Source organism: Grammomys surdaster, unplaced genomic scaffold (assembly GCF_004785775.1).
Source record: "Grammomys surdaster isolate TR1022 unplaced genomic scaffold, NIH_TR_1.0 126051, whole genome shotgun sequence".
Taxonomy (NCBI): domain Eukaryota; kingdom Metazoa; phylum Chordata; class Mammalia; order Rodentia; family Muridae; genus Grammomys; species Grammomys surdaster.
Genome location: NW_021620862.1, coordinates 3,981,188 through 3,991,136, shown reverse-complemented (window position 1 = coordinate 3,991,136; position 9,949 = coordinate 3,981,188). Strand labels below are relative to the sequence as shown.

Sequence of the window (9,949 nt, the reverse complement as noted above, 5' to 3'; positions counted from 1 at the left end):
AATTTAATTTAGACGTTTGTTTGCAATAAAAAATTCATTTTACTCTTGTTTGGGATTCTCGCCATCATGGTCTAAATCCCTTTATACTACGACTCCCAAGAGGAGGAATTTTAAGTGTGTGCTTTCTGGACAGCTTATTCTTTACTCTGTACTTTAGAACATTTAGGTTTTAAAAACTTAAATGTATACTGATGATTTTATAATATAAAGTTGAATTCTTCCCTTCCCCTCCCCCCCAAGACTGTTTTTAACATTTACGAGGGGCAAAGGTACTGGCTGGGAGAAGTTAATGCAGTTGATCATGTCTATGAAATGTGAATGGCTGTCCTCACCTGATAATATACATATATGATACATGAAACTTTGGGAACAGATGCTTTTAGAAGCCATCATGCAAGCCAGTCATTGATTTCACTACTACACAATGCTGCTAACTTAACTAGCTATGTGATAAAATTAGATCCCCTAATTGTAATTTTATTGGGTTTGCACAGAACACTTAAATCTTATAAAAGGAGCCTCACTATGTGACGTGAGGAATCAGGAGTCAAACTGTAGAACTAAAATTAGAATTTAGTCTAGTGTGTTAGTGTTTTTAAGCCTGTTTCTGGTAAGTTCAGGTTTTCCTGTATTATTGATTGCTGTAGTACTTTGTTTTAAATCAGATTTTTAAAAAATACTATATTACACTCTAGGAATTGCTACAGGCTAGTTTCTGCAAACAAAGTAGTATCTTCTTGGCTTACTTAGATAACTGCTACAAGCCATTGGAATGAGTTATCTGCCGTATATTAGGATTATATATTCCAAACTCTGGGCAACAATTCAAACTTTCCAGATCAGTGCTGACCCTAATGTTTTAATCTTGCCTTTCAAAAATCTTGTATAGACGTAGTACTAGAGACTCAGTGACAACAAAAAAGGGTCAAATAACAAAGTAGAACATGATATATGTATGCATTGCCCAAATAATTGGGGGGGGGGATTGCTTTCTGAAGTGATCTCACTAGTTACACCCATGCATGTAAGTTTTTAATAATAAAAGGGAATCCATACGAAGGGGGGAAAATGGCTTTTATTAAAAAATCCCAAATATTGATAGAGTCAGACCTGAAAATAAAAATTGACTTAATTATGCCCAGTAGTAAGCAAACTGAACAAATACAGCATTGGTTTGAAACATTGGCTAGAGAAAACTTAACTGGAGATTATTTTGGTTCAAGGCATACTTTCATACTGGCCATGGCAGTACGAACCTGTAGTCAATCTACAGAGGGGCAAAAATGATGCAAGCTGGAGGGCTGCCTGGGCTACATACTGCATTGTGAGGATCTCTCTGTAATTCTAGTACCAGCAGAGCCAAAAACTGGGGAAGGCTGCCATTGTAGATCAGTGGTAGAGCACTTGCTTTTATTCTAAGCACCTAAGAGGTGATGGAGTTGAACAATTGCTACTGGGGAAACAGTGTAGATTAATAGCAAAGAAAAAAGCTTTCTCACTATGTGACTTGCAAGTCTACACTGCACAAGTATTTTAACATGTTTTAGGTAGTATGTACTTGGGTATGAAAACCTCGTTCTGTGTACATCAATGTGAATATAGATTTTTTTAAAAAATAGAATAAGCTTAAAACTAATGTTTCTTTTTACATAAATGTGATATTTTTTATTAAAGTGAACAAAATTTGTAGCAGATAATTACACTCCCAACATTCATTCTTAGGTTGTTTTCCCTAGAAAGATGAGCAACAATACTTTACCTAAAGCTATTTTTGGATAAACTTTGTAAGAGTTTTTTTTTCTTTTCCTTTATATTAAATGTTTTGGTGCCTGGGTATGGAAGGTAATGTTTGGTAGCTGCTAAGTTGTAAGCCAGGATGTCTAAGACCAAGGTGATGGATGCACTGAGTGCCTAGCCTTGACCAAGGTCACTTGAAAGGAGTGAGTTAGCATAAGCCACAATCTTGGAGTATAGTTAGCTTTGTGGCTTGTCCAAAACACTCAGTTGCTCTTCTGGGGAGCCTTTTCCTTGTATACTTTTTAGCTTGGCATTTGAGCAAATACGGTAGATACAAGGCAAGGCATACTTAAAATAATACCAATATGGAAAGTCCTAAGCCATTTGAGTTATTAGACCATAAGGTGGGCTTTTTTTTCTTTCTATTAGTACTTGGTGTGGGTACATATGTCTAGTTGACTGATGTTGGAGTGATCTTTGTCCCATTAATCCTTGTCACTAACCCCTTTTTTCCAAAGCCCTTGGAAATTTGAAAATGAGCTGTATGATTGATGGGAATATGCAGCATTGGTATAAAATAGTGGATAGAATCAGAAATCCTTATGTATCCTTGTATGCTACTTTATTTGCAAATTCATGAGTCTCATGATGCCAAATAGCAGGTTGAAAGTAAGAACTTAGGAATATCTTTCCCCGTTGCATAAAAATAAAGGAGATTCAATATTGAAATGCCTAGAATTTCACTTAATTTGTAAGGTGGAATTCAGAAGGCAAAACTAATTACTTAGAAAATGAAACATCTTACAAACCTAGTGCTGGTAGGCTAGTATGTGTTGAAGATAGTGATAGGCCAGTGATCTACTTGTTACTAGGACATTAGTTTACAGTCACCTATCTGCCTAAATACAACCTTGGGAAAGAAGTAGCTGTCTTTATGACAAATTTCAGAGTATACTTGAACTAAGAAAAGTGAATGCAGAGGTTTGCTTTTTTTAGCACAGCTGGACATGCATACAGGGAACTTACTGTGCTTAGTGTCACTGATGACAGTTTAGGGTACTGTGTATTCTGTAGAAACCTCTAGGAGGTTCCAGGCATTTCTTTGGACAGCTGAACACCTTGTATGGCAATGGCATAATGCTGTGTCAACTAGTAAGTTAAACTGAAATCTACTTGGGTTTCCCAAGAACTAACAGCTGAACTGCTGTTGGGTTGTTAATAACCTGTTTTCCCTTAGACTCTAGTCTCTTAGACTAAAAATCCACTTAAAAATCCAACACTTTAATAACACATATTTGAAGAAGTTGATACTGGCCAAAAACTTGAAGCCAAGTCAAAATTTGATGGGGATTGAGGTATTAAATATGTGCCTAAATGCTTCCAGTTTGTGAGCCTAAGTACTTAGCTAATTGAGATGGGAGAATCATGGACGAGTAATAAGAATTCAAGGGTTCCAGCGTACTTCATTTTCTTGTTAGCTTAGAAATAAAAACAATGTGTTGATTTAAATTTCATCTCCTTTTTCTTAGTCTGTCCATGTGAATGTGCTGTGTGAAGAGTAAAGGGGGCCCAACTAAATGTGTTCCAGTGATTCTAATAGGTATTCAAATTAATTGCTGCTTGTCTGTTTACCAATTATGTTAGGTTTCCAGGACCATCTTATATTGGCAACCAGATGGACAGGAGATACGTCCTCTGAAGGATTTTCTAACTTATCCTTCATATCAGAAGTGAAGTGTAAAGACTTTAACCAAGTCTAAGCTTTAAAGACATTTACCCTTAGAGGCCTATTTATTGCAAAACAGTGACCTTTAGGGTACTTTCCTGCCCTTGTTTACCAAGTTGGTTTTTTTTTTCCTGTCTTGACCAGGCTGTGTGGTCTTTTCTGAGTAGTGAAGTGAATACATTTTTAGAAGTCTAAAAATTAGATTAAGAAACTCGGATACTGAAGTTATGGGAAACTTGGTGTGAGCTTTGGTTATGCCACATAAGCTAGATTAATGTCTAAGTGGCAACAGTTATTTGGGTTTGTGCAGTAAAAATAGTTGTACCCTCAAAAGGCAACCTAATGGCTTTCAATGAGTAGGCAGCCAAAGGTTCATAAGCATTGTTCATTGAGAAAAACAAAGTTGTAGAAAACCTCTATTAAATGTGCTTTTAAGTTTCAGTGGCAAAGCATGTCTTGTTTTCATGAAGCGTTTGCTAGGGAACATCTTTACATGCAGATTATTCCTCTTAAGGGTGTGCCAGAAAGAGGTAGTTTAGAGACAGCTTTGTTACATTTAGAAATGTTTTAACATTAATCTTAGTTATTGTCTTAATTAGAAAAACTGGAAGGGTAGAGTAAAATATGTTAAAGTCTGGCCTAAGTGAATATGCAACTTTTTTTTTTCTTTTTTTTGCCTAGTAGTGCTTGTACTATGAACTTTTAAACTATAGTACATTGAAAAAATACCCTAATTTCTCCTTGTTACAACAGCTTTGCTCTCAGTTTAAAATACTAAGTTGAACTTTACATGACATGTATACAGTACCAGTATTTGGGTGGTAGTGGATTTTGGCTATTCTATTGAGCTGATATAATTGCTAGAACATTAACCTGCTTCAAAATTGATTCTAAAGGACTGTTACAAGTCAGAATTATAGAAATTGCTTAATTTTCCTATTTACTAGGGTCCGCCCGCGTACCCAGAGACTAGTATATATTTAACATGACTTTTAAAGGGGTGCGTTGACACCTGTCTAGATTTTTATCTAGGAATAATAGAAGGATTCAAACCCTATTTGATCCTTAGCTCTTTGCTGAAAAGTGCATAAACAGGAGTCCTGAATTTATTATATAGACCTCCGCATTATATAATCGAAGCAAAGGGAAACCACCGATGGAGTTAGAGGTACGTAGACTAAAAAGATGCTTGCAAATCAAATACTGGTTTTAGCATAGTTGAGATTTATTGTTGCCACTCAGTCAATAAGTCACAAGTCCAGAAAAAAAGCTCTTCCTATTAAATCTCCCTGTGGTCCTTATACTAAGATGGAAAACCAAGGAATCAAAGAGGGAGGGGTTGAGGAAAGGGGGGGAGGAATTACAGCCTAGGAATGGTAGATAAGCTACCCCAAAACTTCAAAACTACTAACACTGCCATTCTATTTTAATCAGCTTTTTGGCTGGTACCTACTGCTATATCACCTAGTATGACATTTCGGGATTATCAGGACAATGAAGGAAGCAGTGCACACGGAGGGCATAGAAGGTACGTTGAATTTAAAATTTTCAGTGTAAAAGTTTGGGTTGGGGTGGGCATATTTATTGTCTTAGAATTTTGGAACTCAGTTGTGCCTGACTGACCCATTATAGAAAATAGAACACCCAGAAGTTTCTAAGGAAAATGTAAAGTTAGCAAAAATTTCTGCTGTGCAAGAGGCTCAGCTTAATTAGATGGGATGAAATTAGGTTGAGTTAAGTTGAACATAGTAGTAGTTCACACGTGTAATACCAACACTGGGATACTGAAGGGAAGACTAGGTTACAGTGAAATTGTTAAATTACAAACTAAATGCTTTGTGACTCTCTTTATCCAGTTGTGCTGCTGTGAAAATGAACTTGGTAAGTAGCGAAGATGTTATCAGCCAAGAGAGGTCTCTGGGTAAGATATAATTGCAACATAAAGCTGGAGGGAATTCAAATCTCTGGTTTTTCATAGTGATAAGGCTAAGAGCATAAGTACACTGTCCACCACTTGTTAGGATATTAGATTGACCTTAACCATCATCAACCTACTACAAACTCAACTTTCATCATTGATTAAATATTGGGGCTGCTACTAGTGATGAAAATCTTTGTGTCCATTTCTGCATCCTGGCCTTCATGGTGATCAAAAGGAAAGCAGTCTTTCTGTTGAAGGATAGGTGAACAACAAAATAATCTCTTCCTTTTGGCTTTTCTTGACACAAAGGGCCAGTAATGGATATATATCCTTGCTCAGGTGTAATTTCTCCTTCAGTCTGATGGTGCTTGACAATTAACCTTAGGAAGGTTTTTACACACCATGTTTTCTGGCATGACAGTTCCAACAAACATACTGTACTAACAGTAAAGAACAAAAGGGTTTCATGTAAGTAACACAATAAATACAGTTCACACTTTGAGTTTTAATTTATGGTTGATTCACAAGGAGCAGTTGTGTTTGGGTTAAAGTTGAAGTTGTTCAGCTGCTGTTACTGCTCTTCATTTTTCTTTCAGGATCAAGGTGGGTGCTTTCATATAAAATCTTATTTTTTATTCCTTCTCTGGCAATTCTTTCCTGGATCCTCTGCTTAGCAAAATTATACCTACAGTGGAACCTTGTAAAAAAAAGAAAGAAAAAAATAAGCTACTATTCTATATGAACAACCTAAGGAATTTTAATTTATAGATTTCCAAAATGCTTATAAAGAGGACTATCCCAAAACTAAATTTAAAGGTGGTCGGTCTGTCAGAATAACTAAAGTACCTGTTGTAGAACAGTCATATCATAGGAATCTCTGGGTCTTTATTTACTCAAAACTTAACTTTTTAATGGAATTCTGCCATTTATCAATGGATAATAATGGAGGTTTATATACTGCCATATTCAGGGCAGATTTGCAGCAAACAAAACTAGCAGCTCATACCTTTAATCCTAGCACTAGTCCACAGAGACCCTGTCTCAAGTGCATGTACACACATAAACACATCCACATTTATTGAGTTATTGTTGTTACTCATCCTGACTACTGGAATATCCAGCAAACGTACCAGCATCCTAAAGTCACCAGGATAAATCCTCCTACTCCAACATCACACGATCTTCTAATTCTACCTATTGGAAAGAAGCATGGTCAGCATATATCACAAATTATAATAAACATGTCTTGATTTAAAAAAATACTCACTGGTCACCAAGAAATGTCCAAGTCCAGTCACAATAGATCCTAATGAGCCATAGAGTATAGATTCCCGAGCGCATGGAGTGTTCTCAACATCTAAAATACCTAGGAGCTTGAAGGGCTAGGATAAAATGAAAAAGAACCTAGCCTGAAAAATTAAATAGTTGAAGATTACAACATGGATTCCCAATCAATTTTGAATTACCAGTCAGCCAACTTAAAATGTGTGTTCTAATCCGCCCCTTTGGGATTTATATAATTTAACCTTTAGCATGAAGTGACCAGTCTTCCAAGGACATGTCACTGAGCACTGGTGGTCAAAACAGACTTTTTCACATCCTGTTCATGTCTTTGACATCTGGTGGTTTGTGACTGTAATGCAATCCCAGCAATCAGGAAACCACAGCAAGAAGATTGCTGTGAATTGGAGGTCAGTCTTTGAGAAGCAAGACTACACACAACTTTGTAACTTAAGCATGTATGAAAAGAAGCCATCCTCTATTGGATCCCAGCCTTGGAAAACAATGTGAATGTTTTCTACAGTGCAGCTAGAGGATGATTGCATAAGAGATGGAACCTACATGGTGGGGAATGGCATAAAAGGCATGTCAGATAGGTAGAACTGCACTTCAAGGATCTGCTTGAAAACATGTAACTTGGTTCTCATTAAAGTTGTTTTTTCCCAGATGACTTGTTTCTCTTTGTATCACACCCAACTTTTGAATGGCTCAATATAGCCTGTATTTTTCAGTGGACCCTGTAGTTTCCAGTCTTTGTGGGCTGTTCTTTATCATCAAGCTCACATAAGGAGCTACTTGGAGACAGGCATCATCCCTAGAAATGACTTCCTATGGCCTATTAGCATCTGGTCCATAAAGTCCTAAAGGGATTTACAGTGTTACATACCACCTACACTCTTGCCTAGTTCAGTTTTAAATTGGTTCCTTGTGAGTGGCTAGAAATGGTCACTACAGTTTAGATGTTTCCGAAGCAGTCTGGGCTGGCTACCCTATCACCCACATAGTGATACTGTGACTCCAGTTCCAGAGAACACTAGGACACAAATTAGGTGTCCACTCTTTGGGGCCCATTAAATGTGTCACTGCAAAAGGTGACCTGAATGACATTAAACCTCTCAAGCCACCTCTGGCAAGTTCCTTATCAGTCCTAAAGGACTCCTAAAGGACTGCTATTCGAAAAGACTTTAAAGTCGTAAGGCTGGTCTGCCACAGGAGTTTCAGAGGACTGAAAGAAACTTTCCCCAATACCAGATAATTGCTATCCAAAACTACCACTTTCCTGTTCCTTTCATAGTAAGATGCTGCTCCTTTTACTTAATACCCACATGCTCAGAGCCACTGCTTAGGCACTTAGATTTCATCTCACCAGGAATCCCAGCAATGGGACTCAAGAAAGAGCATCTTGTATAATTTACAGTAAATGTCTCGGGTTGATAATTCCACTGGCCTAGGGATTTGGCAGTAGCAGTGTCCCCTCCTTTTAGGGTTTAACTTTCCAGTTGAATGCCATTTATTCGACTCCGTTTGTGAGACTTAATGGTAGTCATCTGCTTGTTTTGTAAATTGACTAAATACTTTCAAGTTTCTTTTGCTTCCAGAATCTTAATTTTTTTTTTTTTTTGAAGTTTTCTTTGTAGCCCTGGCTATCCTGGGACTCTGTTAGACCAAAGCGGTCTCTAATTCAGATCCATCTACCTCCTAAGAGCTGGTTTAAAGGTGTGCCCACCTGCCCCAAATCTTAATGGCCTTATTTTTCAGAGCAGAACTCGTCTTTATCTTTGTCAAATCCACTGTGTAGCTGTTTGAGCAAATCTAGATGAAATACAAAGCAAACCATTACATTTGATCTCACTTGTAGTGCTACCAAGTTTTCATTTAATCAGTAGTGCTTTAGTTCTGCTTAACAAAAATGCATCTGATGACATCTTTTAGACACTTAACCATGGTTCCATTCAGGGGACACCTCTCTGTAGCCATTCTATCAGGCCTAGCAGTTCGTGACAAAACTAGTTTTATTTCGACTAGCTTAAATGAATGAATTTTGACTATTCCATTGCCCCAGTAGGATGTGCTTCATGGAGAGTGGAGATTTTGTCTTTTTTGATAATAGTGGCTAAACTGCAGTACTCACATTGAATTAGCAAATCTACCTTACCCGTGAGTGTGCGGTTGTGTGCTGTGCAAGGAAACGGACTGACACACTTGCTGGCCCAGAACTCTACTCCTGCCTCAACCGTCTAAGTGCAGAGATTACTCAAGACCCCTCTATTAGCCTTTTCTACCAAGTAAGTACAATGCAGTGCTAGGGTTTGGATCAGTCGCCGTTTTCTGATCCTGCGGGCCTGGCCTGCTCTTCTCTAGATAGCTGGCAATTTAGACACATCTGGGATATGAAGACTAGATCGCTGATACACCTCAGCCATGAGGATAGGTCTAGGAAACCGGGTCGCCCTCCTGCGCACCTTCCCCTCCGCCTGCCCCACGGCGAACATTACCTTTTTCTCCGACTCGTGGGGCTCCCGGGCGGCAGCCATGAGTGCCAGTCGTCTTCACCGCCCCGCCCAGGCCCGCTACGGAAGCAATTCAGGCTCCACCCACCCGCGCGGCGGCGGCCATCTTAGGGAGCGTTCCTGGGGCTGTCCCGAAGCCCGCCCTGGCTCCCTCCTTTGTTCCGTGGAACCGGCCACACTATTTCTCCAACCCCACAACCGTCCATCAGGAATGGAACGCCAGAGATGGCAACCTAGAGAAGCGCCACCGGCTCCCGTCTCGTAGGCGGGACGGCCCGAGACGAGGAGCACGGCGAGACTCGCTTCCCTCAGCCCCTCCTCCTCCTTAACCGCCATTTCCAACCGTTGTGCGCGTTCCCGTGCGGGGTGCGCGCCGAGGGCGGAGCCGGGACCGCGCGTCCGGCGCTGCTTTGTCCTCTGAGAGGGCGGGAGTCTGGGCTTGACGGCCCCCGCACTGCCGGAAGTCGCCTGGCGCTGTTTCCGCGGGCCTCGTCCCCTACGCGTCCTTTGTCCTGGTTTTGGTGACCTTGACAACCTCCGCACCCCCATCCAGCCTCAGTCCCTCGCGGCGGCCTCCAAGCGCCGGGCATGCCCACGCCGCCCCCCCTCCGGCCCTCAGATTAAGAAGGTTAAAAATAGCACGCTGCTCGCGTGGAGGGGACTCAGGACAAAATGGAGGCTGCCGCTACCTAAGGGGCATGCGTCAGGCGGCAAGTGCCTTCCCTTCGGGACGCAGGCCGTCGGGTGACGCGACGGTGACATAGCGGGAAGGAG

The 9,949-nt window shown here is 40.2% G+C and overlaps 2 protein-coding genes across 3 annotated transcripts in view; one reads left to right on the top strand and one right to left on the bottom strand.

Annotated features, from left to right (window-relative positions):
* Positions 1–7,332, top strand: part of Hnrnpu (heterogeneous nuclear ribonucleoprotein U) — a 17,022-nt gene extending 9,690 nt beyond the window's left edge. Inside the window, exons 14-16 of one of the 2 annotated variants that reach the window (XR_003709715.1) lie at positions 3,267–3,337; positions 4,533–4,991; positions 5,320–7,332. The gene's annotated coding sequence lies outside the window, so the exon portion shown is untranslated. Of the gene's footprint in view, positions 1–3,266; positions 4,992–5,319 lie in introns of both variants that reach the window. The other variant, XR_003709714.1, reaches the window with a different exon arrangement.
* On the bottom strand, positions 4,668–9,509 carry LOC114610637 (cytochrome c oxidase assembly protein COX20, mitochondrial). Its single transcript, XM_028755254.1, has 4 exons — positions 9,161–9,509; positions 6,652–6,766; positions 6,515–6,578; positions 4,668–6,081 (listed from the first exon to the last, which is right to left on the bottom strand). Exons 1-4 carry the CDS (start codon positions 9,197–9,199, stop codon positions 5,946–5,948), a joined length of 354 nt encoding a protein of 117 aa, XP_028611087.1. The 5' UTR covers positions 9,200–9,509; the 3' UTR covers positions 4,668–5,945.
* Between the last annotated feature and the right edge of the window lie 440 nt (positions 9,510–9,949).